The 27,562-nt window shown below is 40.2% G+C and overlaps 7 protein-coding genes across 8 annotated transcripts; 3 read left to right on the top strand and 4 right to left on the bottom strand.

Moving 5' to 3' along the window:
- Positions 1 to 9,352: 9,352 nt before the first annotated feature.
- Positions 9,353 to 11,735, bottom strand: BDCG_07778 (T-complex protein 1 subunit epsilon; the record flags this gene model as incomplete). The annotated part of the gene is made up of 11 exons (XM_045423561.1): positions 9,353 to 9,397; positions 9,474 to 9,562; positions 9,648 to 9,828; positions 9,921 to 10,058; positions 10,137 to 10,785; positions 10,848 to 11,137; positions 11,198 to 11,281; positions 11,342 to 11,435; positions 11,514 to 11,562; positions 11,639 to 11,656; positions 11,726 to 11,735. The coding sequence occupies 11 exons, from the start codon at positions 11,733 to 11,735 to the stop codon at positions 9,353 to 9,355; spliced, it is 1,647 nt and encodes a 548-aa protein (XP_045278936.1).
- A 154-nt stretch (positions 11,736 to 11,889) lies between these two features.
- BDCG_07777 (chromo domain-containing protein) lies at positions 11,890 to 15,246 on the top strand. Its single transcript, XM_045423560.1, has 7 exons — positions 11,890 to 12,212; positions 12,284 to 12,419; positions 12,482 to 12,524; positions 12,585 to 12,664; positions 12,725 to 13,073; positions 13,145 to 13,170; positions 13,231 to 15,246. Exons 1-7 carry the CDS (start codon positions 12,206 to 12,208, stop codon positions 13,247 to 13,249), a joined length of 660 nt encoding a protein of 219 aa, XP_045278935.1. The 5' UTR covers positions 11,890 to 12,205; the 3' UTR covers positions 13,250 to 15,246.
- On the bottom strand, positions 13,566 to 16,215 carry BDCG_07776 (transcription factor Rap1). The gene is made up of 5 exons (XM_045423559.1): positions 16,011 to 16,215; positions 15,863 to 15,948; positions 15,563 to 15,806; positions 15,185 to 15,490; positions 13,566 to 15,120 (listed from the first exon to the last, which is right to left on the bottom strand). Exons 1-5 carry the CDS (start codon positions 16,137 to 16,139, stop codon positions 14,059 to 14,061), a joined length of 1,827 nt encoding a protein of 608 aa, XP_045278934.1. The 5' UTR covers positions 16,140 to 16,215; the 3' UTR covers positions 13,566 to 14,058.
- Positions 16,216 to 18,268: 2,053 nt separating this feature from the next.
- On the top strand, positions 18,269 to 18,664 carry BDCG_07775 (DHHC zinc finger domain-containing protein; the record flags this gene model as incomplete). Its single annotated transcript, XM_045423558.1, has 1 exon — positions 18,269 to 18,664. One exon carries the CDS (start codon positions 18,269 to 18,271, stop codon positions 18,662 to 18,664), a length of 396 nt encoding a protein of 131 aa, XP_045278933.1.
- A 29-nt stretch (positions 18,665 to 18,693) lies between these two features.
- Positions 18,694 to 23,041, top strand: BDCG_07774 (essential cytoplasmic protein Ctr86). Its single transcript, XM_045423557.1, has 3 exons — positions 18,694 to 19,232; positions 19,375 to 20,123; positions 20,181 to 23,041. The coding sequence occupies exons 1-3, from the start codon at positions 19,021 to 19,023 to the stop codon at positions 21,983 to 21,985; spliced, it is 2,766 nt and encodes a 921-aa protein (XP_045278932.1). The 5' UTR covers positions 18,694 to 19,020; the 3' UTR covers positions 21,986 to 23,041.
- BDCG_07773 (uncharacterized protein) lies at positions 22,067 to 23,787 on the bottom strand. Its single transcript, XM_045423556.1, has 3 exons — positions 23,572 to 23,787; positions 23,051 to 23,449; positions 22,067 to 22,879 (listed from the first exon to the last, which is right to left on the bottom strand). Exons 1-3 carry the CDS (start codon positions 23,582 to 23,584, stop codon positions 22,575 to 22,577), a joined length of 717 nt encoding a protein of 238 aa, XP_045278931.1. The 5' UTR covers positions 23,585 to 23,787; the 3' UTR covers positions 22,067 to 22,574.
- An 87-nt stretch (positions 23,788 to 23,874) lies between these two features.
- BDCG_07772 lies at positions 23,875 to 26,846 on the bottom strand. Of its 2 annotated transcripts, XM_045423555.1 has the most exons (3): positions 26,595 to 26,846; positions 25,629 to 26,441; positions 23,875 to 25,427 (listed from the first exon to the last, which is right to left on the bottom strand). In XM_045423555.1, exons 2-3 carry the CDS (start codon positions 26,284 to 26,286, stop codon positions 24,088 to 24,090), a joined length of 1,998 nt encoding a protein of 665 aa, XP_045282284.1. In that variant the 5' UTR covers positions 26,287 to 26,441; positions 26,595 to 26,846; the 3' UTR covers positions 23,875 to 24,087. The 2 variants fall into 2 exon arrangements, with proteins under 2 accessions (XP_045282284.1, XP_045278930.1); XM_045423554.1 differs by having other exon boundaries at positions 23,876 to 25,427; positions 25,629 to 26,846.
- Between the last annotated feature and the right edge of the window lie 716 nt (positions 26,847 to 27,562).

Raw genomic sequence — 27,562 nt, 5'->3', positions numbered from 1 at the left:
AATCTGCAGATTCAATAACATACATGTCATATACAGTTGACTGATAGAAAGAAAATGATTCATACAATTCTATCAACTGATATGAGAAGAACATTTCACATCTCTGATATAGAAGAATTAAATCTGCTTATACATTAACAAGCAAAGAGAACAATTCACAAGACCTCATTCAAAAGCATTCTGTATGTCATACAGAATTCAGAAGCAGAGGAAATCAAGATAAAGAATATATAGAAGAATAAGTGTATGAAGAAGCTTCTGAAGAAGTATGAAAAGATCTTCTGAACAGATCTTTCACTGAAATTGCTACTGAAATGAGGATTTGTACATGAGATTGACACAGAGAATATAAAATCAGTCAATCAGAATGTGTATCTTCTGTCATAAACACATCTTGAAGAACAGAAGTGTCAGATCACAGATCTTCTAGAATGTGATCTCATATGACTCTCATCAAGTATGTGAGGCTTTTCAGTTCTATTCATGAAAAAGATGAGTGAAGAGTGATGAATGTGTATTGATTATTAAGCACTTAACAAGCTTATGATCAAGAATGAATATTCACTGTCATGAATTCAATAACAGTTGAATACAGTCAGAAACATCTGATATCTATTAAAGATTAATCTTCTCTCAGAATACTGACAGATCTGTGTAGACAAACTGTCAGTTCTGTGAATCATGTTTAATATGCAATGAAGAAAGTTCGAATTTCTAGCAATGTCATTTAGTCTGACAAATGTACCTGTCACTTTTCAAATGATAATAAATATGATTCTTCATAAACAGAATGAAACCTCATGCCTTGTATATCTTGATAATATTCTAGTCTTTTCAAACTTATATAATAAATATCTGAAGTATCTTGATGAAGTGCTTACAACTCTGACAGAGTATAAGCTCTATATTAAATTAATCAAGTGTGTGTTTGAAATGAAAGAGTTAAAGTTCATGAGACATGTAGTGAGTAGTAACTGTATACATCTCATTTCAGAGAAATTGAATGTCATAGTGAATTGATCATGACTGAGAAATATATATCATGTATAACAGTTTCTTAAGTTGATCTCATATTATCACAGATTCATTAAGAATTTCACATGAATATCTGCATCACTCTCAGATCTCTTAAGAGAAATGAATGCAAATCTGCAAAAGAAGAAGTTTTATTCAATTATCTGAAATACTGTATATAAAGAGGCTTTTCTCACACTGAGAGAATATGTAATAACATTCTCAGTGCTTATTCAATCAGATTGTAATAAATCTTTCTACATTAAGACAGACATATCTGAATGAGCTATCAGAGACACTCTTCTACAGATAAGTAAGAACAGCAAGCTGCACTCAGTGATGTATAATGATAGAAAACTATCAGATGCTGAGCTTAATTACTCAGTGTATAAAAAGAAATTGCTAGTGATTAAGCACACACTGATATTATAAGATAGATATATTGATAACAGGTATATAATAACAGTGATCATGAATTATGAAAGTCTTGTCTATCTATAATTAATAATAAAATCTTTCAAATGCTTAGCATGTTGAATCTCAGAGTTTTAAGTGTATAATCTTTATATTAAATACTGAAAAGAATCAGACACAGTGATGCTGAATATAATCAGTTACAGATCTGATTTTATAAGTGAGAGTTCTGTGAACCAGGCATAAGAGACATTTATATTAAACACACTGAGAAGATGTAAGAAATCAGAATGAGTGAACATCATAATCTCTTACTTAAAGAATGACAAGATGTCAGATAATAAGTGTCTTATGAAAGTAGTAGAAGAGATGCTTCTGAACTTCAAGCTGAGAAAATTGAAAAATAACATTGTGCTTTACTGTAATTTAGAATACACAGAAGCTCTCTATCTAGAATCTTCATTTCAATGCAACTTGATGACTCACATGCACAAAGAATTCAATCACTTAGAAAGCTCTGAACTTATAAGTGTATTCAAATCAAGAGCATACTGATCAAGCATGACTGAGAACATTCAGACATACACTCACAAGTGTCTGAATTGCCAGGTTGTAAAAGAATCTAAGAAAGAGTTAGAATATAAAGAAGTACAATATCAGATGAAGTATACAATATAATTATTCAAACAATGAGAGATGAACCTCATAGACATATTACTGTAAACATCAAATGAAAATCAATAAATAATCACTGCTATTGATTACACTACTGACTGACCAGTTGCAAAAGCAGTTTCAGAGATGACAGAGAAGATAATGATGAAGTTTCTACATAATGAGATCTATATCAACTATGAAATGCCGCGCGAGATTCTAACTGATAACAGTGTGAACCTTGTAGAAGAAGCAGTGAGGCATTTTATAAGTCAGTTACAGACAAGACATCATAGAACAACATCATATCATTCACAGATAAATGAGAAGATGAAACACTTGAATGAAATCTTGAGCAACATGCTGATGAAATATCTAGTGAGTAAGCCTATGAGACTATGAAATGAATATCTCAGGCAGGCACTATTGGTCACACAGATTCAACAGCATGCAGTCTTCAAGCATTCATCATTCTACCTGTTGTATGGATTGCATCCGCGCATCCCGGAGAATGCTTCGGAAAAGATGAGAGAGAGAGCAGTTACAGACACAATAGTAGCAGTTACGGACGCAACAGTAGCAGTTGCAGACGCAACAGTCGCGGACGCAGAACCAAGATTGAAAGAGATCAGTCACACACATGCAAAAGCTAATAAGTTGCTTCTGAACTGAGCAATTCAATCAAAAAGAATACAAGACTCACTTGTTAAGAAATTAAGTCTTAAGATGAGAACATAAGTTCTTGTATACAATGAGAGTTCTGAGAAGTTTCAATCTAGATAGTTTGAGTTATATAAAATACTTAAATCACATTCTCTGAGAATGTACACATTGAAAGAATCAGAGAGATGAGTCTTATATAACTTAATTAATAGTTCACAACTTATGAAAGTAAAGATGCAAGACCTGAGTGAATTATAATTATTCACAGCACTATTATCAGTGTTGAAAAAGAAGAAGCTTACAATTAAAAAGTCTCACAAAGTAAGAGAAATTATAGACACTTATGAACTAGATGATCTCACTTATTCTGATCTTTTCACAATTATAAGAAAAGAATGAGAAGAAATGAAGAAATCAGATGAATATCACACTTCAATAAATAATGAGACTGTAGTCAGTTGTATAATAACATATCACAGATAGCAGGTGCAATGTGATAAAGAGCAGTCTTAAAGTGACAGACTTGTATATAAGTCAGATCACAGAAGAAAAAGAAATTCAGAGTTGAATTTAACTGTTTATATCAGTTCAATCACAGAGATCACAGAGAATAAACTATCTGAAACATTCACAGATATGTGAGATCAAGTCATCTCAATCTCTGAAGACACTCAGAGATCAGATGAGATTAGTTTTAATGAGCTGTTTACTGTAGTAATCTAAGTGAGTGAAGAGAGACAGTATAATATGTGAGACAGAATTACAAAGATGAAAGCTGCTGAATCTAGTCATTAAACACTGTATTATATAGAGATTGTGTAAGAGTAGTGACTAGCAGATAAAGAAAAAAGTGTAAGAAAAAGAAAAGAGATAATGAATTTAATCATCAACTGTAAGAGTCAGCTGTAAAAAGACAAATGTTATCATACATACTTCATTCATTTTCATATGCCACACATTTAATCTATTTCCAACACCACATCATCTGAAAAACATCAAAAATAAAGAAAATCTTAAAACTTGAGATCTGCAAGAGATTCAAGAGCTGCAAGTCACTCTTATAATAACACTGTACATATCTCTGATTTCTCTATCACTCTGCATACAATATTAATGTCATTTATCACAAGATTGACTGGAATGCCAATATAGAAATATGTATGTGTATGTGTAGAGAAATTGAAGAAGAGCATGAAACCTGCAGAATCAGAAGTCAGAGCAGAAAGAGCAGAGGTGAAAGAGACAGAAGAAGAAGAAGACACAGAATCAGATGAATAAAGATGAGAGTCACTCAGTACTGAATGCTTATGACTCAGTGTGTGCATAACCTTTCTCACAGAGAAGAGAGAGAAAGTAATGAGAGAAGCTTGAGAATGAAAGAGAATAGTCTTAATAGTATTATCATCTTCAATTAGAATGACCTCTGACATCAGAGCAACTAAGAATCATTATTAGCATATAAAAATTGCAAACTCAGAGATGGAAACAGTTACTGAATAAACACTCACTGATCTTAGAGTTGTACATATAATTACAACACACATGAGACTTCTCAGAAAGAGAGAGAGAGACACAGAGAAATGCAGGAAGCAGAATGCAGCATGTGAACAGCTCATTCTCATAATAACATCTCAGATAAAGGCATATAAGTCTCATATCTGTGAGTGTAAAAGAGTACAACATCTGTGTTTCTGTTTTCAAAAACACAGATATCTTTCACCTGCATCATGAAGTCAGATGACAGACATCAGAGAATAGACTGATACAGATTAATCATCTTAAAGAAATTCATCAAAGTGAATGTCTCTGCAATGTTAAACTTTACAGTTGTAAAAAGTTTCTTAATATCTGTGAATGCTATAACTTCATACACAGTAAAACTCATAATAATTTTCTCTAAGAACAAGAAAATCAGCATCAGAAAGAAAAGATGAAAAAGAAAAAGACTTATGATTTTAATACTGTTAAAAAGAGAGATGATTCTCTGAAATGAACAGATAATTACTTTATCATGAATATTTAAAATGAATGTAATAATCAGTGTCTGTGACTGAGCTTCAGATAGTCATGTCATACACAGTCTTCATATAATAAATTATTCTGAGAGTTAGTAAGAAGGGTGAGAGTGTATGCACTGAGAGATGTGATTCACTGAGTCTATACAACATCTTCTTGAAACAGGGAGAGCTAGTAACAAAGACAGAGACAGTAAAATCAGAAGTAGCAGAAGTAGAAATCACAGGAACAGAGGTAGCAGAAGTGAGAGAATCAGACACAGAGATAAGTATAGAAGATTGAGAAGCAGCAGAGAAAGAAACAGAGAGAGAAGCAGTAGAGAAAGAAGCAGCAGAAGAGGTAAGAGAGAATATGAGAGACTCAGTCATATATAACACAGACAATTTCTTCATTATCACATTCTTCAAGTTCTTAATCAAGAATTTCACATCAGGTTCACTATTATCAGTGAATGTGAATCTGTCAATACATGAAAATTCTACATGAATAAAAACAAACATATCAGCATCTGCATTTATATAAAATTGTGTCAGAAAACACAATCAGAAACCTGCTAAGAAGAAGAAACAATTAAGAGTGTATAAGAAGATGAAGAAGATGTGTCATTATTCATGATAATACATTGTTCTGATGATTGTTAGAAGATAAACAAGTTCTGATCATGTTTCACAATGCATTACACTTACTGCTAATGAACTGCCTGATATAAGCACTATAATAATACTTGCTGTGAAAATGAGAGATCATTGTCAGAAATGTGTACAATGTGATAGATGAACAGATAGAAAGAGTTAAATAGAAGAAGAGATAGAAATCTTGAATAATGATGACATTCAATGATGATGAAATGAAGAAGATAGTTAAAGAATGGAAAAAGTTAGTAAATAAGTGATGTAAATAGTGAAAGTTTCTTTGTAAGAGTGTATACAGAATGCTAGCTGAATCAGAAATAGATTACATAATTGTGAAATGCTAGTGATGAGCTAATCTGCATGAAGCTAAAGTGTATAACATGATTATATGAGCGTGACTGAATCTAATGAAGAAGAATGTGGTTTGAAAGAATGTACAACTGTCAAATAATACTGCAGCCGCTTCCGAACTACTAGCATACATGTACAAGTGTAAAGGGGCCATAGCAGCTGCTAATTAAATTAGTGTACAATATTACAATATATAAGAAGCCGGCGTACGCCTGTAATCATATGCTGGCTTAAGCAATCTTTGAATCACAATATTAAATAATAGTCTTATACTGTTTCAGTAAGACTTACTATCTACTTTTATTATATTTTTTAAATAAGATTATGATTTTCACTTCTCAATTTAAATTATTTTTATTGCTTTAAATGACTTTAAATCTTATTTAAGTGTTATCAAAAAGTGTTACTTTTTAAAAAATTAAAAATAGTTTAAAAAAAACCTTAAAATGTCTAAAAATAGTAACTTTATACTAAGAATGAAACTAAATGAAATTAAATAAGATTACTTTCTTATTTTTTTTAAGTTATAATTTTATTTTAAGATTTGATATATAGTTACTTTACATGTTTATTTAATAATTAATCTCAGTGAAATTCATGCTAAGAAATATATAAGATTAGATTAAATAAAATTAAATATAAAATTTATAATCTCAGTAGTCAGTCTAATTATATTAAATTTTTATAAAAATAATATTTTTAAGTTAATTAATTAAATTTAAAAATATTTTTAAATTATTTATTATAAAATATATAATATTATAATTTAAAGTTAAATTTAAATTTTTAAATATATTATATTAATTAAAATAATAATTAAAAATTTATAATATTATTTATTTTAATTTATATAAATAAAATTTTACTTTTAATTTACTTTTATATATTTAAAAAAATTAAGAAATATATAAAATACTTAATTAAAAATTTTTTATAATAAAAAAAATTAAATTAATTATATTATTTCAGAAAATAAATAAAATAATAATAAATATAAATTAATATAATTAAAGAGAATTTTTAATTTTTTTTATATTAATATAATATTATTAAATTTTATTTATTATTTTTTCTTATTTTATATATTAATTATAGTTATTAAATATTTAAATATTTAAATTATTAAATTAATTATACTTTAATTAATTAAATAAATAAATAAAATTTAAAATAAAATTTATATATATTACATAATTATTTAATATTATATAAAAAATATATTTTTAAATATTATATTTATATTTATTTAATTTAAATCAGATTTTTAAAAAGTTTATACTATAATTTTATACTTTTTAAAATATATAATATTAATTAAAAATCTTTATTTTTATTATTAATATATAAAAATTAATAAAATAAATTAAGTAATAATAATATTATTATATTTAATATAAAATATTATTAATTAAATAAAATTATTTTAAAAAAATATTATATAATATTATAAAAAAATAAAAATAAAAAAATTATAATTTATTTAATAATTATATATATATTTAAAAAAATTTTTAATAATTAATTTTTTTAAATATTATATATTATTATTTTTTTTATATTATTTAACTTAATTTTATATAAATACTTTTTCTTTTTATATATTAAAAATATTTTTAAAATAAAATAAAATTTTATTAATATATATTTTTTTATATATATATTTAATTATTAATTATTAATTACTTTTAATTTTAATTTTATATTTTATATATTTTTAAATAAATAATATTATATTTAAATTTAAAATATTATATATTAATAATTTATTTTATATAAAAATTTTTTATAATAAAAAAATAAATTAAACTTAAAATTTTTATTATAATATTAAAATACTTTTTAAATACTATTTTTTAATATTAATTTTAAAATTAGAAATTAAAAAAATAAATTAAATTATTTTTTACACTATGAAATTTAATAAAAAACAGAAAAAAACTAAAAAAAAGAAATAAAGAAAAAATAGAGAAATCATTTAAGAACTGATTAAGAATTGATTTTCAAATACTTAAGCTTCATGAGTCATGAGATGATTGCAATTAAAAAAACTAAAAACATTATAAATCTTTATATTATAATAGCAATCTACTCAATTAATTAGCAATTAATTAATAATTAATTGAGAATTAATTGAAAATTGACCTATCAATTTTCATCTTCACACAGTCTTTACAGAGAATTACTACCTCTATGTCTCTGATCATTTTTTTCATTTCTTTCAAAAGTGACTGATAATCAGTTAGCAATCAATTTACAATCAATTAATTAACTTTTAAAGTATGATTTTCTACCTCACTATCATCTTTGCATCAAGGTAACTTTGATAATATTATCTTGTTCTTTTCTCTCAGAGTGAACAGGTTCACTGTGATATTATTGTAAAACTCTAAAGCATTTGTCAATCAGTTGAGAATAATCATATAAAAATCAGTTATCAATTAATTTACAAATACTTACTAACAGTCTTATTAATTACTTTCTGCTTGATATGACCTCTCTGCTGCTCCGGCACTCAGATTCTCTCATGTATATCAATATAATAGCAGAGATTGTTTGTTAATGAGAATTAATACTATAATTAATTAGCAATCAATTTAGAATTAATCTGAAATCAATTTAAAATCAATTGTTAAATACCTTTATCTTGATGCATTCTGAAATTCTGTAAAACACCTTTTCATATTCTATATGAATTTGCCCGTTCATCTAATTGATTATGAATCAGTTATACATACTTTGAAAATCAATTTCTAAGCAATATTCAATCAATTACTGTTTCATATTCTGAGAGAGTAAGATCTTCTGCTGCCACTGCTTGAAGATATAGCTGGTAACTTGGCTATAAAATAACATAAATCAGCTTCTTCATCTTTTTCATCAAAAATCATCAGATTTTCTGTCTTTTTTATCAATATTTCACTTACTGTCTGAGCTAGAGCTGCCATATCTGCTATTTCACTGCTTTTTTAGTTGAAGGATGAAAAATTTGATTGGTTAATAGGTTGAGTGGATGGATGAGTGAGTGATTGAAAGGTTGAAAGTCAATTACCAACTGATTATTACTGTATTGTGCGAGGTCGGGGTCATAATTACGTAACGAGGTCAAGTGGCGCACTTAGCGAGGTCAAGTTTTCTGTATACACTTACTAAAGGTCGCGTGGCGGGTATCATCAGTATTAGTCAACGATTAAATGATATGTTAGAGTGCGACTTCATTCGGTTTTGAGGATGACTAGATGCAGAAACTTGAGGAGCTGCGAAAATCAGCCGAGCCGGGATGGGATGGGAAGACCAGGCGCGATTCTGCAGGGATGTGTTTACATCATCGACACTTATGAGACATATGCCGGATTGGTAACGTACATGTATAGTCCAAAGGCATGTCAGGGAAGTGTTTAGTTATCTGCAATGACGCGGTATATTTCTCCATTATTCTGTCTCAACTGCGTGCTTTTTGTTCTTTAAGAAACTGTACTCTAGTGCCAACATGATGCAAGATGCCTAACCCCACAAGACCTCGAAATATTAGAGAGAGGTCGTTGCTTTTTACTTTTATATTTTATTTGTCCCCTGTTCGTTGCTCGAGATGCATAAAAAAGCAAGGTCATTTAATATTCGGCTTCATCATCCCCAGCAATAATGACGTTGTTGACCTATCATCAACAGAGTTAGGATGTGAACAGAATTAAGGCAGACTCTAGCATGGGTTGTATATCAAGGGCAACATACTTTCAGAACCAAGCGACATAATTGAGTTGCGAGCAGGAGTTGTTGGCGCTTGCTAATTAAGGGGTCAATGACAAAATGTTGCTTCATGTCTGGAAGGAGTGAATATTGATTAGTCTCCGTCTTGTCAAGAGGGGTGCTATCAGTCGACAGAGGGCGGTGGTCGGGGACACAAACCATTGCTGCCAGTGTTCATGCAATCCACGCCAAGACAGGGATTATTTTCCTTCAGCTGGCGGGACTTAATGGAGGCAAGGGTCTCAATAGGACTGAGGCCGGAATTTTCTGCTAGTGCCATGGGAATGCTATCTAGAGCGTCTGCAAAGGCGCGCATGGCATATTGGGCGAGTCCGGGGCTCTATAAGTTGCACGATTAAAAAAAAAACAATTAGTACCTGACAGTCGGATGTTGCAACTTAGCATAGTTGTAAACTGTATGAAAAGTCATACCTTAACAGAAGCATCCTCTACAGCAAGAGAACAGGCAATTTCGGCAGCACCGCCGCCGTACACAACACGGTTATCCCGTACAAGATTCCTTACGACGCAGAGAGCATCGTGCAATGACCTCTTAGCTTCATCAACGATCTAACGTAGGTTTAGTAAATTAGCTTTAATTTTCAAGTTTCGTAAGAAAAGCGAATGGAGGTGGGCGTGTTTGCATACCATCTTATTACTGCCACGTAGGAAGACGGTCACAGCGCGAGTGTTTGCGCACTCCTCGATTATCAACATTTTTTCCCTGGTCGTACCGAAACTCATCTCGCGCACGATACCAGCAGTCCCTAGCTTCTCCGAGCTCAAATCCTCAAAGCGCGGTACAATCCTTCCGTTGGTAGCAATGGCGATTAACTCTATCTCTGGTCCCCCTACCCATCGGACGGCGGGCAAGCTGTTCTGGAGGAGAAGATGGTTCGCCTCATCATCAAAGCCCCACTGACAGATGACAAGATTCGCACCGGTGTCTTTGAGTTGTTGGACCATCTCTGTGAATTTATCCGTCTCATATGCTTGCAGCTTCTTAAATTCCTCAACACTCGTTATGTCAAGCTTATGCTTCGTTTTGGGCTTGGGGGGTTCAAATGCACAGGTCAGAATCGCGATCTTGGCGTCCTTAACTTGGTCGGGCATTTGAGGATGCGAGAAGTCTTTGTCGATAATGACACCCTTGACAAGGAGGGAGTCCTCGAGAGCACCGCCAACTTTACCGTCAACCTTAATGAGCTCGAAGTCGACATCCTTCCGTTCCAGATCTGCGACGGATAGAACTGCATCTACAGCCATGTTTGCGAAATGGTCATGAGCTTTCGAAACACTGCATCGAATAGTCAGCATGGGGATCTACGATTTTCAGAATGAGCACCGAGCGGAACACACATCTTGCTCCCCAGACTTGTCTTGGCGACCTTGATCAGGTTTTCTCGATCGTCTAAGGAGAACTTCATCTCATCGCTGATTCGGTCTAGTTCCTGAACAGCGATATCACAGGCCTGGTCATAGCCATCAGCTATTCTAATGGGGTGGATGCCCTTGTCAATTAAATCGGCAGCCTGTTCCAGAAGGGCCCCAGCTAGGACGACAACTCCAGTTGTTCCATCTCCAATTTCGTCATCCTGCGATTTCGAAAGTTCGACAAGAAGCTTGGCAACATTGTTCGATATTTCCATCTACCACCAAGAGTTAACAATAAGGCCCATATGTGTTGAAATGTCGAAGAAATTACGGACCTGAGAGAGAATGGTAGCTCCATCGTTTGTGACAGTGATATCCCCATCCGGCGAAATAAGAATTTTATCCAATCCACGTGGGCCCTACGAGTGTCTTTTAGAATGATGTATCGGTGATAGTTGACCGGAAAAAGCCTTGCGCACCAGAGATGTTTTCACAATGTTCGACACTGTCTTCGCGGCAACGATGTGTGATTTGACCGCTTCAGTCCCGCTCTGTCGTTTCTTCTTCCCTTGGCTGCAGTTTCACACGTCAACAGCTTGTCTCTATATAATCCTCACGCAGATTGGGCTTTCAGGGACAGTTGAAACATACTCTCGAACAACGATAAACGGCCGCCCTTGCTCATCCTTCACAACAGAGGCTATTTCCAACCACGGTATTTTGTTAAAATTCAGGGGTTCTCAGCGAAGATCCGAGGAGAGAGGTGAGTAATATACCTTGGGACATATCAAGCTCTGTTTCCCGAGAACAAGTCAGTGATGTTTATAAAAACGATACCAGCTCATGGAGGGGCATTGACATACGCATCGCCATATTGAAGGTGGACCGCTAGGCGGTAGAACGCCTTGGGTTGAGATATTCCGAGAGTATAATAGAAGCGAAATAAATCAAAAAGTCCACAAAGAAGCTACAGATTGTTGAGAATTGGAGTTAGCGGAGTCCGAATGCAAGACTGTCTCTGCTGCTGTCGGCATCGGTTGATATGCGGCGTTGACGAAGTGGAATAATTTCTGGATTATGTAACTAACTAACTAACTAACTTAGTCTAGTCACTAGTCAAACTTCCTTCCCGATCCGGATGTTATTTTAGTTCCCAACCACCTCCAAACAACGCGCGCAGTTGCAATTCGCGACCTGGATGTCATCGCCTCAAGGAGAGAGGAAAATCCCATTATAGCTCAATAGAGTGACGGCTGGCTCAGCTTTTTATTCACAAGAATATCTCTACTACTAGGACTGGACGCGGATTTGATACATTCCCAGCTACTTGTGTGGATTCAATCATGCCTCGTGAGTCCCTTTTTGCGCCGTCCTGAATTGGGCGCTTTGACAATGCGATTAACTGTTACTCTTCTATATAGCTGCCCTTCAATCGAGCGAAGATGAATCTGGAGGGGAATCTATCCCCTTCAATGAGCCCGAAGACAAGCTACCGTCCACCAAGAAAACTGCCGAGGATGAGGACCAGGACGAGACTGGTGAAGAGGACGACAATGTGTAAGCAAAAGAAGCAATGCAAATGCTAAGACATGTTTCCTAATGATTTCCGTCTTGCGTAGATATGTCGTTGAGAAGATTATGGGACATGAGTTTGCCAAAGATGTGGGTATCGAAAAGCGCTCTCTATACAAAGGGTTGGGATCAACTGACAAAAGATTCCAGGGCACTCTACTGCTCCAGGTAAAATGGAAAGGCTATGAAAATCCAGAAGATCAGACGCTTGAACCAGAGGAAAATCTAGTGTATTCCCCCTAACTGCCCCCAACCCCAATTCCTAAGGCCAAAGCCTAACATCATGTTAGAGGGGGCGCCGAGGATGTTATGAAAGAGTATTTCTCCTTGATAGGCGGACGACCTGAGAAGTCGTCGAAAAAACGGAAGTCCATTACGACGTCTACACCCACACGCGGCACGGCGGCCAGCAAAAGGTCAAAGACATCTCGCGCCTCGGAATCGAATGAGACACCAGAAACGGAAAATAATGTTGCGGATTGGGTACCGAAAACGAAGAACTGGGATTCACAGGTCAAGTCCATCGATACAATAATGCGCGATCCACCCACAGGTAATTTATTTGTGTACCTCAACTGGAATAACGACAAGAAAGCCAAAGTCTCGATTCAGCAATGTTATGAAAAGTGTCCGCAGAAGGTATGCAATGTCGATATTTTGCTGTCAAAAGTGCTATCGTGATGCTTGATTAAACTGATGCGATATCCTAGATGCTACAATTTTACGAACAACATTTGTATGTACCATTAAATGCTTCCCTCCTAACATCTTGAACGCCATGCTGACTTTCATACAGGGTTTTCAAGGACGCTTAGTCCTATGCTCCCCACTAGCCTTGACTTTTTCCTACTTTATATTGTCAAGGAGGTTACCAAACGGTCGTCCTCTTGGATATGTATCTCTATCATGAATTTTCTGCACTCCTCTTCCTGGCTGGCGGTATGTCAAGACAGAAGGTGCCGTTTCCGGACCGACCGCCGTGAAACCCAAACCAACTTTCTACCCTTATCTTACATATCCGCAAATTTCTGGTACTTTGTAACGCCACAAATAATTCGGAAGGTGTTTTCCCCCCGTGTGATATTGGTTAGTGATTCAAGGATCATGGAGAAAAAAAATTACTTCCCAATACTGTGTTCTACTATATCTTTTAGCTTTTAGCCTTGGCTTTGTCGTTACTCTTTTACTACCATGGCTGGCTTTCTTTCAACTTTTAAAGGACAGGAAAGACAGGAAATTGAAGTATCTGTAATTCTTCTCGCCCTTTATTGGCCTTCTTTTCAATATTTTGTGCTTTTCTAGGCGTTCTTCTTCTCTTATTTCCTAGTCTTCTTTTATTTTCATCTGCTTCCTAGCTCTGGTCTTTTGATTTTATTTAAAAGATGAATTCCTGAGTTCTCGTTTGGGTGCTTTAAATTTAAGCAAGCTAACGTTAGTAATGGATGTTTATTGATAATTTAGCATTTGACCATGTAGCGCTTTTAGCTTCAAGGTATCTTGGAATATGAACTTGTATATAATTTTTTCGGCTTCAATCCCACTGACGGTCATTGGATATCACAAACCAGCAAAAATGAAAGGAAAGAAGGGCGCCGAGAAAATGTCTTAAATGAAGCGTCTTCCATCACTCGGCTGGGTCCTCCATTTGGATTATCACCTCTCTGCGGGTCATTATATACTCAAACCGCGCATTGAAAAGCTCATCCCCATGCTTCTGCAGCACAGCCTCAATGCCCTTCGAATCCGGCGCTTCAAGGCATTCATCGTCTTCTTGCGTCCAAACCCCTCTAACATTATCGGGTATTCCCTTCCCAGCTGCCATCGTCTCGAGCACTGTATCAGCTAGATCGGGGTCCATCGTGGTGCAGGCAAGAGCCTCGAGCACTTGCTGCTGGGTGTATGCATTGCGGCCAGTGGTTTTGGAGGCGATCCATTCGTCCATGTGCTCGATGGAGGGTTGATCATCCGCCGAGGATGAGGGTCCGTTACCCGCGCGCGCATCTCCATCTGTAACTGGGGTTGGCTGGGGCGTTTGAGAGCCGTTTAACTCGCCTTCGCGATCTAGGAGCTGAGGAGGGGTTTGATAATGACTTTCCAAAGTCTCCTGTCGAAATTGTTGAGGGGCAGTTTCAAAACGTTCCTCTGATGCTGAGTTGGTGGTGGACACCGCACAGCTTGCGGAGCCGGACTTTTCGCTGTTACCGGGATAGGGGGAGTCGAATTTTGAATGTGTGCTTCCTTCCCGAGCAGAGGAAGAGCGAGAGTCTCCTGGCGGACGCTTCGAAGTCACTATTTTATCGGATTGGATGCTTGTAGCGGATGGAGATGCCGATGCTTGGGGTATGTGCCCAATAGTACTTCGTTTTCGACGTTTCGCGGAGCTAGATTCTATTCCGGTGGAAGGGATATCTACTGCGCTCTGCCGTCGTTTTCTAATATCTATGCGCTGTTTCTTCCGGGGAGTGAAATGTTGTGGCTTCCCACTCTCGGGAACGGGCAAATGGTTGTGGCTTTCACTACGTTGTCTCCTGGAAGATTCAGTACTAGGCGAAGGAGTGGCAGTTGCTTCATGGCGATTTGCTTGTGGAGTCCTGCGAGAGGGGTCAGGTTTCGATCTCCTTGCCTTGTACTCTGGAAGGATAACGTTATGAAAAAAGGACTTCCATTCCGCAACAGATTTCCCGGTCTATCGTAGTTCTAGGTTAGAAAAAGAGAAACGATGCACAATTAAGGATCTGCGGACGTCATACATTTTCAGCATACGCGGACCAGGCCTCACCTTCTTTGCCCTCTTCAATATTGAGAATATCCTTTACATGATTGAGTAAGTCCTCTTTCTCTTCTTTCGTAAATCTTTCGTATCTGTGGCTGCTCGAACCGGGAGCTCCGGCTTTAGATGTATCCACTGGGTGCCTCTCCTGGGTCCTTGTTTTTCGGTCTGCCTGGCGGGCAGATGACGCACTGCTGCTCCCACGCTCTGGAGCAACAGGTCGTGAGCGATCTTTGACCTTTTTCAGGTAACGATCACGCCAGGATTGAAACGTATGATGAGGATACTGAATTCATCCCCACTTAGTAGATATACCTGTAGTAGGCAAAAGCATTTATTCATTGAGAGCGAAAAATACCTTTTCTGCAAGTTGCTGATAGATTTTATTGCCTCCTATCCGCCCCCCTTTCTCTTCAAAAGGTTTCACCCAGTCATATAGAATTTGATCATCCTTCGCAGTGAAGGCAGATCTGTGGGACTTCGGGCGCGTGATGGTCGACCCAACAGGGCGGACATACATGGCCTCAGGACCAGCACGGTGGTCTTCTAGACTCTCCAATCTCCCGTTGTGAATGGACTTTTCGATATACTGGAAAGATATTCTATCAAGATGTTATCTAGGTGAGCAATAAACATAGTGTTACTGGGGTCTACGAACGAGCCAGGGGGGTTGTTCCCTCTCATGTGGTCCACAAGGAGGACATCAGCATCCTTTTCCAGGAGTACTACCTTCCCACCATTGGCCTAGCAGCAGTCAGCATTACAGTTTGTAAACGAAACAATGCATTTTGTTTGTATAGGCTTACTTGAATCTGCTGAATTATCCATGATCTGGATGGGACGGTTCTTGACAGCCAAAACTTTGTGTCTTTGAACAATCCACTAGTCATATTTGCATTAGAGACGCCCGAATAGACCACAGCGGGACCTGGCATATTCTGTATATGTCTTTTGTGAATAACCTCTCATATCAAGCATGGTTGGTACACTACCTATTCTGTAGGTTTCCGACATCACCACTTATCTCAGCAAGCTCAGACGCTTCTCCAGATATTCATTGCTGTTTTAACACTGGATTGATGATTATGTCATGAGCTAACCTCAAATAAGCAATAAGCTAACCCAAATAGTAAAATCAGGTCATGTGAGTGATGATATCTTGCGAAGCATCTGAGAAGAAACAGTTCCTGATTGTTAGCAACACAGGAAGGATTTGCTCAGTACCCTGAGTATGAAAGAGAATTCCAACTCAACTTCATAGATTCATCATTTCTGTATCATCTTGGAACCTTAGAATAACAATGTTCTCGCGACGTATCTGATTTTTATATTCATATCTCAAGTTCTTAGAATAGAAGTATCACCTCAAAGTTGATCAGTGTGTTTTTGAACACAGGAATTTTGATCCAATTCCTCATACAAAAAAAAGCTCTTAGAAATTCTGAGATCAAAAAATATGATCATTTTCAAGAGTATACATCTATCTTAAATATAGATTTTTTTAAAATATTAAAGAAATATTTCTATTCTTCTTCTCTTTAGCTATAAGCTAAGGTGATTTTCAAATCTCAAAGATATGTGGATATATAGTAATAGAAAGTCAAAGTTGAAGAATCTGAAAAATCCTTGTAAATCTCAGAAATCTCCATTGAAGATGGAACCATTTCTTCTCAGACCCTCTGGCGAGGATTGCTCTGAGCACATGACTTGTATCAAAAGTAGGTTAGTGTCATGCCGGATTAACTAGTTAATAATAATGCTGCAACCCGTTCAAACCGAGCCAGAGGGTCTGAGCCCGCTGAGATAAATCACCACATCACCTGGGCACCTGTCAAGTCACGTGGAGATAAGATTCTTATCAGCTCCCTGCGCCCAAACAACGAAAAGTTGCGCAAAATGTCAGCATTTATATCTCAAACAACACAACAACAACTTTACCTCGATATAGGGGATGAATCGGAGCTTTTCTGACCTCGAGATGGGCCTTTGAAGGTCTGGGTCTAGAGAAGAAACAATTTAAATTCTCCTTTGCGGCTTACATTTTCTTCATTAGGTGTCCCAAGGCAGGCAGGGCCCAGGCAAGATGGGAACACTTGGGACTGTTGTGGTGGTGGTTCTTGTTTTGTCGTTCCTGACATTCGTTGCTCTATTTGGGAGACTCCCAGCCTTGAGGTATTCCACGACTTTGTCTTTTATAGAGTCCCTGTTTGTTATAATTCTGAATTCTAATAAGCTGGGTTTGGTTTCAGAAAAACTCCAATTGGTTTCCTGCATCGTATCATCTGGATCCATTTTCCCAAGCTTCTGCGCTTGGTTGATGGCGCCATTTGTGGAGGCCGGGTCTCACGATGGGGAAGCCGGTCCGGGAATTATTTACTATATGAAAATCATCCAGTGGTATTGGTACGTGACTATCCGAGTCAATAGTTTAAGAATCTCAGAGTTACTCATACGGCCGTAGATATTCTTCCTGGTACTGCTCGTGGGCGCGGAAGTGATGTTCGTTCCAGCCGTCTGGCCAAGGATTGGGATATTCCACAAGCTATGCATTCCAGTCGTCGTTATGTTGCCGTATTGGTTCTTGTATAGCTCTGTTTTTACAACTTCCACTATCACGCGAGAGAACCTCCGGGAGCACATGCGATCGTATCCCTATGATCGAATTTTGTTTCATCCTGGCTATGTCTGTCGAACTTGCCATACTCTGAAGCCTGCTAGAAGTAAGCATTGTAGCATTTGCAATGTATGTGTTGCTAGACATGATCATCATTGTATATGGTTGATGAATTGCGTTGGCCAGAACAACTACGGCTATTTCTTAGCGCTCCTGTTATCGATGTTTGTGTTGCTCTCCTACGGAAGCTATCTGGGATACTGCCTACTCGATCGGCATTTACAGGACACATTAGTCCTAAGTTTTCCTACCGCAGTACATTCCAGACACTGGGCCAAAGGAATTGAATGGGGGTTGTATTTCCAATTCTGGGGATATGCAATTGCGGATGACATTATTGTTGGGGGGGTTTTCATGCTAGCTCTGCTTACCTCGCTGCTGCCCCTTGCGATGTTTCTTTACCATGTGTACTTGATCTGGAGCGGTATGACTACCAACGAGAGCGCAAAGTGGGGCGACTGGCGAGACGATATTGCAGACGGACTCGTATTCAAAGCAAGGAAAAGTGAAATATATCCCGAAAAGCATCCGGATGCGGACATTGTCGAACCATACGTTTCATGGCCAATCCAGGTTGACCAAACCCTGATTTTCACAGACGATGGACATCCCCCAAGGGTTGGGTTTAGTCTGGCTAGGGAATGTACCTCAGTCACCCAACCTGTGGATTTGGACGCGGCCCCCGATACAAGATGGATGAGAGTAAAAAGCCTGAAGGATGTGGTCAATATATACGATCGGGGGTTTTCGACGAATTTGAGGGAGGGGTTGCGTTTGCGTCAATGATATTTTCTTATGCTGAACGCGCAGCTGATGATCGTGTAATTTAGAAATTACGGAAATATCACTAGATTACTGCGTGCCCTACTGGATATCTGATATTTTCTTGGTCACAGTCAACTGCTTCCACGGGGGACGATATCACGTAGTTAACGGCAAACGGAAGAACTTAGTTCCTCACCTGCCAAGACCACAAAATGCAGTCCCCATTTGGTAATAATTTATTAGTACACGTCAAACACCGCTCGATTGCCTTTTAGTCTCCTTTTCCCTTCATCTGGTTTTGATATACCTTGGGTAGTTTGCAGCTAGGATCCTTACTGTACCTTTGAGTATATAGCTCCTCCTGCAGACCTCCTAAAATGTCAACACCCCAAAGTCCCGAGACTGCGGAGCGACCTACAGCCCATGGCGGGCCAAAGTGTACCCCTGCTGAGCTACTGTTAAAGGTCGTCCTTGCGGGCACATTGACTCACTATGAGACTCGGGGTATGATTGATGATAAACGGTTAGAACATCTGCTGCTTTCTGGGAAGCAGATTCTGTATAAGAGCCATCAGGAAAGCGAAGTCAGGTACGAGGCCCTGTCCCACATGCCCCTCAATTGCCGCCTCTCCAAGGTTGGACAATGGCTGACGACGCGGGGGTTTCGTCTCTATTTTTAAATTTGCTTTGTAAGAAAAGCAGCAGCATCGGAGTTGCTAACTTTCCCATAGACAGAATCTGGGCTTTTCACCGGCGATATGGCAAGGCCTCACCGACGTGTTGAGCAAAGCTATCCCCGTTCTCGAATCACAATCTTTGGCAGCTCCCGGAAACTGCGAAGAGTCCTCCTCCAACCTCATAGCATATAACTACTTTTCTCTGGTAAAGGATATTGAACGGCTGAACGATCTCTGTACGATTGCACGCAATCTACTTGCCACGACAAAGAAAGCTCAAAATCTCGCTGCTGAGAAGGGTTTTGATCAAAGAATCTTGTTACTTATTGACACATGTGTCAGGGTTACTGCTAGGGGTTACGATGGCGAGAGCAACGCCAGAAATGAAGAAAGATGGCAAAAAGTTGTCAGTCTCTACAAACGGTTGCTAATCACTTGCCTCCAGTTCCTCCATAATTTTATCATGCATAACGAGCATCGGAAACTTGTGTTGTGGCTAGATCTCTTCGGTTATCATCAGAATGGCGAGTCAAGTATAATAACACCCATGGAACCGCTGGATACTGGCAACTCACCTCCACAGGGAGTAGCGCCAGTTGTTCGAGCGGGAGAACGAATTGTCAGTCCACCCTTGCGAACGATCTACGACCAAAACGCGGAGGATATGTTGCTGGAAACGATTTCTACTTTCCCTCGAGAACCGGCGTCGTCGAAGGAAGAAGCGGCTATGATGCTGCTAGCCAACGTGAAGGATCATATGGAGAAGCTACTGGGACGGAATCTGAAGGAAATCCAGGAGATGGGTAAGGATCCAGAACGAGCTACAGAAATCCGTGCTGCGCTTACTGCGATTATACCAGCCAAAATGGAAGGCTGGGCAGATTTGAAAGACCGATTACGTGAAGATGGGAGCGCCCTCGCCCTCGGCGAAGAAGAACCAACTCGGAAGAAAGCGATTATTAGCATCGATCGGAGTGCCACGACGGGTTATCCACGAACGTGTTGGACCGACTTGCCGGATTTAGATGAATACGGTGCCATAGCGGCGGTCGACGCCCCAGTTACCGCCCAAGACACCACGATGTCACGATCCCCGCAGTCAGCAGCAGAGACATTACAGGAAGCGAAGGATGAGCTAATGGCTAGGCTGCAAGAGTCCTCGCCGATCATGGCCAACGCGGGGCTACATTACGAGTCGGTGGATGGTAATGGTATGCCACCAGATGACGACTCGCGTAGCCTAGAGGCTGGTGTCGACGGCAGCGTCGATGAGGAGGAAGACGACGAGGATGATGATGACGATTATAGAGGTCGGCCTGGGGACCAGCAACGTGGTTTACTCACAGATATTCCTCTCGTTCTAGGCCCTGCGGAAATCGAGGCTCTGCCCATGATTATCCAAGCCGGCATTGTTGACAGTTTCGGCCTAAAGGGCGGAGAAAGATCGGGAAATAAAAATATGCAGGCTGTCCGGTGCCATATTCTTCTTGCTCAGGAGACAGGCCGAAACCTTCTCCGGGAACTATTGATTTTCATTGCTGCCTGGGACCTTCCAGACGAGGAATTTTACTTCAAGATGATGGTACAAATCATGGACGCCGTGCTTAAGAATGGCCTAATGTCCCATGCTTATTCGGATTTCGGTCAAGCGAAGGACATTATCTCGCCCGCCCAAGCTGTAGTAATTAAAATCCTCACGCACATCTTCCGGGGCAAGTATTCACCTCCCAATATTACCTCGACGACAGAGACACCGACTGGCAGAAGTTCTGTCCCAGTCACCAAGGTCGATGTGCTGACCGTTCGCTACATTTTTACAATTTTCCGCGGTAACATTATCCCAGAAACCTGCGCTCTAATTTACCTACAGGGTCAAATCCGCGCGGGACATGCACGCCCTGAGGACTTCCCACTCAACCTCTGGGACATGGAACGTGTGTATGAAGGTGTATACCAGTTTCTGGAATTCTTCGCTGTCCTTACAGAGAACACTGGGTGGAAAAACCTTCTCGTCCAGTGGGAGATTGTGTACGACTTGACCACCCTTCTTAAAGAGTTGGAGGCGAGTATCCCTAAAGGTTCATTGAACTCCCTCAACTCCGCCGGCACTGCAGCTTCACGTGTTGCAGCCCAACCACCAAAAGATGCATCAGCAACGCAGGGTGCAAGCAACGTTCCTGTTGCGGTTGAGCGACCATACGACACGAACGATCAGGAACCGACCGATGCCACAACTGTCAGTGCGGGATCTAGAGCCCATTCCCCGCCCCTAGGCAACGACGATCCGTCCGACTTCGAGTGGCGTAATTTGAAGAAACTGGTAGTTCTCGTCCTCTCCTCGCTCGTATGGCAATGTCCGGAAGTCCAGAACCAGATCCGCAAGTACGGGGGTTTGGAGACTATTCTGGCCTGCACTAATTTCGATGCGCATAACCCGTACATCAAGGAACATGCGGTGCTGTGTCTCAAGTTTTTGCTTGAGGGTAATCGGGAAAATCAACGGGTGATTGAGGAGCTGGAAGCGCGGGAGGTTGTTAGTGATGAGGGTGGAGTTTTAGAGAAAGGGGGATATGAGGCCGTGATCAATGAAGGGAAGCTGGCGATTCGGACGAAGAAGGATGCGCAGGCAACTGCGGATGCTGACGTGTCGTCTTCGAATACATAAAATGCCGTTTGAGCTACCGCTTTGACAAAGGACCTTTGTGGGAAGGATTGGATCTGCTTCTGATTACGATGGAATGAATACTTTGACTGGAAAATGGAGGAGTTTATATTGGATTATTTTTCGTGGGGCATGGTTTCTGGCGCATTTTATGGGTGGCTCTGGATGGGCGGAGCATTTTATTTTTCTTCTTAGCGGGTAGTCCGGATATATCCAGAGATGATCTTCCTCTTCCAAAATTTAGATGCGTGTAAGAGAATATAATTTACCACACGCGCTCCATACAACGCATGTGGTTAGCATGAATAAATGTTGAATAGAGGAAGGAAAGCTGAATGATCACTAGGCACGATACACTGAAAAAAAAGGTCAAATCCGACTCCATCAAGAGGAAAACATTAACTCCATGCATGCATTCATTCCCAAATTGACATTCAAATCCAAGACGAAGCAAATGGTAAATAGTAGCCACTCTCCATTCTTCCATCCCTTCGCCATGAAAGATATCAGACAAGGGAGAGAGAGGAGCGGGGAAACACGTCTACTGCCCCTTGTCATCTCCACGAGAGAGAGCAACCCGGCACACCAATGCTCATCCATACATCCCATCCCATTCCTCCTCTTCATCATCACCAGCCCTATTCCCGCTTCCCTTCTTCATCAATCGCTCGATCCTCTCGCGCTCGCGCTCGCGCTCCTTCTTGCCAAAATCAGCCCGGTCAAGCGGACACGTCCCGCGTAATCGGAGCCAAGGCCGTACGCATTCGAGATCGAAGAGGTGGGAGGTGTGGCAGGGGAGACGGACGACGAGCGGATATGGATCGTCGAGGAAAGGGTTGCTACAGATTGGACAGGCCTGCGTGGGTTTCAGGCTGGAGGTCGGGACGCGCTCGAGGGCTGGTGTGTATGATGTGGGTTAGCAAAGCTAAGATGGTAATAGAGCAGTGGAAGTGCTGCAAAATAGCGCAATTGGCACCATGGCAAAACGTCAAGTTGTAGTTGTAGTTGTACCGTTAGATCGTGAATAACATATGTAAAATAATAATCAACAAAAATTAAACAACATACCATCGCAAAACGCCTCCCCCACCCCCTCCACCTCCCTCGGCGGCGCCTCCGCCTCCCGCAACAAAAGCCCAATCATGCTCGACAACAGCCCCTCTCCCCCCGTCGCATCTCCGTCTTCCGCGACATCCCGCAGCCCCTCATCACGCCCGTCATGGACCGGGAACCCGTCATCCCCCGTTTGATGGCGCATGACATTCAGCGCCTCCGCGAGCGATCTGTACGCGGCGCTGATGTCGCCTGGCACGGGTACAGCATATGGCCGCGTGCGGATCTCGCTGGGGTTCGGTGTGATTTCTTGTAGGGTTGCAAAGAAGGAGGAGAGGTCGGGTCGGCGGGGTGTGGCGCGGGGGTTGCGGATATCATTGCTGTTGGCGCTGGAGGGGGTGGTGGAATGTTCGACTGTGGGGTGGGTCAGTTCTTTGATCTCGCTTTTTGGAGGAAGAACGAATGGGATAGAATGGATATCTCCATTGCTTGGAGTAGTTTTGCACGTAAGTGGCGGAGAGGATTAATGTTCATACCTTCGTACGACATGGCGGGAACAATTAATGATGTCGTCCACGCTGGATCATCAAGAGAAGAGGGAAATAGGATGAGGGAATTGGAGATTTAATACACGATTCCGTTTGAGTAAGTGAACTGCTAAGGAATTTTGGTTCTGTTTAATTCGTGGTGCTGTGAGCTCTGGGAGCTTCTTGTAGGCGGTTGGAACTGTAGTAACTAGTAGTGGATATAAATAAAAGCCATGTTCGGCTTGAAGGCAGAAGGCGTGGCGCGTCATCCCGCCGGTAACCCCTGGATGGATTGTGGCTTGTAAGGGTTTCTTCCACGAGCAACAATGATTAATTTACTCAAAAATGTCTAAGTATATATATATATAATATATAATCCTTGAAGTTGATGATGTTACGCATATACATGTAATATATTCTAGGTCTCATTATGATCAATATCATCATGTGCCAGATAAAGGGCAACTAACGATGTGGGCAAATTAATAAAATATCAAACAGTGCAAGTGTGGGCATATCAAAAACTCAGTAGCCGAAATCTTCATAAACAATTTTCTTCCCCACAAGCCAGTTCAGCACTGAAGCCTTCAAACTCGTGCCCGCACAAAGATACCACTCCTCCGCCCCTGGAACATCCAGATCACCTGCCTCCATTCGCCGGTAATGGAACTGTACCCCAGAATCGTTTATAGCTGTTAAATTAGTTTTCTCGTCCTCTGTTAGGGGTCTCTCCGTTGACTGCGAGCCGGTGATGAAGAGAACGGTAGATTTGGGAAGTTCAGGGAACAGTTTGAATGTGGCCAGCACGAGGCCTAGATCTTGAACGGAAACAGACCAGAAAAGTCGTAGTCGGTGTATATCTATTCCTGGAAGTTGCGCGATGAGAGGAGTAATCCCTATCCCACCAGCAATATAAGGAAGAGACGCGTTTTCACCCTCGGTATTGGCTTTGAACCTGAAATCGCCGGCGTACCCCTTAAGCAGCACTTCAACTCCACTCCGCTCGTTTGACTGGAACAAGTGCCTTGTGGTGGCGCCGTGTTTCCTCACTGTAATTTCAAACTCGTCGTCAGAAATACCCCTCCCTGGATATGATGATACGGTGAAGGTGCGGATATAATCGTCGTTGATGCTCGTGGGGTCGTCATCTTTCATATGGCTATATCCCATATCAAGTTCACCAGCGAACGAAAGCGTTGCGTACTGCCCGGGAGTCCATTTCCCCACCTGTGAGGGATCTGAGACTTTGAATCGGAATCGACCAATGGAAGGCGTTATGATATCTTTTTTGATGACCGTCGCCGTCGTAGAATTCTCGTCTGGCACCTGAATGGATGGCGCCACCTTTTCAGTGGTTAGGTACCGTACCGGCGGGTTATATGGAGACGGCTGACCCGGCTGTCCTCGAAATGCAAGGCCATTTTCAACATATCTCGCGCTTGTTACTATGACTTTGACGGCTAGATTGGACCTAGGAAGGAGAGCCGCTGCAGCCTTCCCAACCAGAATTTCTGTTTTCCCGGTAAGGTAGAGAACGTTGCCGTTTTCAAAGCCAGGGAACACATATCCTGCAAGTGGAGTCATTTGTAAGTTGCCTAATGTTTGGTAGAGGCGATTTCCGGAGTATTCCGGGTAGGCTATTACAGCTCCGTTAATACCATTAGAGACTACACGGACGAACCCTGGTGCGCCCCCGCGAATGTTGGTACCCATAGATTCTTCATAGGATGATGATATGAAGAGGGTGTCGGCCTGGCTGAGAAGTTCGATAGCCTCAGGGGGAAGCTGTGGTGAGTCAGATATCAACTTTGGGTTTGGCACAACTGGGGTGATTTGCTTTCGGTTGATATATTTCGGGCAATTTCCTGTCAATTCTAGTTAGATAATCAATGTGCATTTTGCGTGGCCGTTACGAAACGAGGCTGCAGCGAAGATAGCTAGGAAACCGTCAAAAAATAACACCCATGCCCTATACTGTTCTCCGCTGAGATAGAGTTGCAACCTATATTCGAAAAGGGTTGTTTCTGCTCTAGGGGAATAGGAATAGCGGAACAGAAGGGACTCACCGATACTCTGCTCAATTTTAACAACAAGCTGGGCTTGGCCAGCATGTAGAGGTTCGTTTCCCTGCTTATCGGGATCCGTAGCCTCCAAGCCTGCTAGATTTCCTGCAACCATTCTCCCCATCAACTTCACCCTTTTCCTAGTCTCCATATCTAGAGATAGCCCAGACATCAACCGGCCCTTTCCCTCCTCCTTAACAACCTCACCATTGCTCTTACCACCATATAGCGTTTCCACGACAGGGTCATATGTCTTATCGACAAAATTCCTGATCCCGATTATAGACTCCGCTACTGGTCCGGCGAAGCCAGTTTCTCCACCCCATATAGTCGTCCATGGGCGTCCCTGAGTGTCCGTGATGCCTAGAGCGATTAGCGGCGATTTCTGAATGAGATATGCCGCGCCAGGACTGAGATAGGGAGTAGTGGGGTTATATTTTTCCGGGCTATGCATCAATTTGTGCATTTTCTTTTCGCCCTCGTGCCATGGCACGCTCCCTGCGATGACGAAAGACATGGGATCAATCGGAGATTTCGAATATGCTGGAGAGAGCTGTGCTAGTATAGAAATATTTGAATTGAATGTGTATCCGAGCGCCTTCGAAGAGTTCACCAGGGCAAGGGCGATAACACGTGTCAAGATGATGAATATGTTTTCCATCAGTCAGTGCTGAGAAGCACCAGTTAGAGACAACCGCCGCAATTGTCGTGGCATGCAAATATATTTGACTTTGATGGCCTTGTTGTATAGTATGGGTACATGGAGGACGATACTGGATAGACACCATGAGATACTACCACCACCTCGTTCTCAAGCTGGATTTATAAACGGATTTATAATTAGTTAAAGTTAACTAACTAGATCGGATTCCGCTTACGAAAGCTTGCGACAGCGACGGTTGGAAGGAAAGCATCGACAATAAAGAAATGCCAGGACTTTAGATATATCGGATATAACCTCCAACTTACCCCTCTCCGTTAGATTTCCCCCACAAAAGGCTGATCTACCTTTCTCGGGAGACTTTAATGCGAAGGCGTCATCTGCACCATCTTGACAAATGGATATACTAGCATCCATGGATGATGACTGCCCCTCGACGCCCTGTGGTTGCCAATGTCGAGCAGTCTGGATGGAATCGAGGCTGCGATGATAACTAAAGTAAGCCGCTAACTTCGCGGGGGTGGTAAGGTAAGTTAGTTAACTAGTTAGTTTACTTCCAGACTCGCCCCCCATACATTTCTTGGCATGCTCAGCCTCTCTTCTTGGATAAATATAATTAATAGTTAATATAAAAGATAATAAAGATAATAAATAGATATAAATACTAGAAGTTTGATAAATTTAAATACTAATTTACAGTTATTATTATTATTATTATTACAAGCATCAAACGCTTGCCTACGCTCGCTTTGCTGCTTGCGCAGCCCCCCCTACCCTACCACTTCCACCCCTTACCCCTACCCCCCTTACCACCCCTACCACCCCTACCACCGTCATCAGATTAATCAGAGCCATACAGGCCGCAGAGCAGGCCGTTCAATCCCATGAATTCAAAGGGGTGCACATGACATCATGCATTTTACACAGAAAAGTTGGTTTTTCTATAATAAAGAGAGAGAAAGAGAGAGATAATATTTTTTAGCTCATAATTTGAAATGAACAGTGGTGCATGTCATGACCACAGAGATTAAAAGTGAATATTGAAAAGAGTATAAGAAATATAAATACTGTAGAGAATGTATGAAAAGAGCAGAATGAAAAAAAGAATAAAGATTTGAAGATTGATCTGAGCTGTACAGGCTGAAGAGCAGAGCTGAGTATTTAAATAGATAGATTTGATGAGGTCACATGATGTCAATGTTACAGTATTTTTTGCACGAAAAAGTTGGTTTTTCTTTAATAAAGAGAGAGATTATTATTATTACAAGCATCAAGA

The sequence above is a fragment of the Blastomyces dermatitidis genome, assembly GCF_000003525.1.
Source record: "Blastomyces dermatitidis ER-3 genomic scaffold supercont1.9, whole genome shotgun sequence".
NCBI classification, from domain to species: Eukaryota; Fungi; Ascomycota; class Eurotiomycetes; order Onygenales; family Ajellomycetaceae; genus Blastomyces; species Blastomyces dermatitidis.
This window is presented reverse-complemented; position numbering and strand designations above follow the sequence as displayed.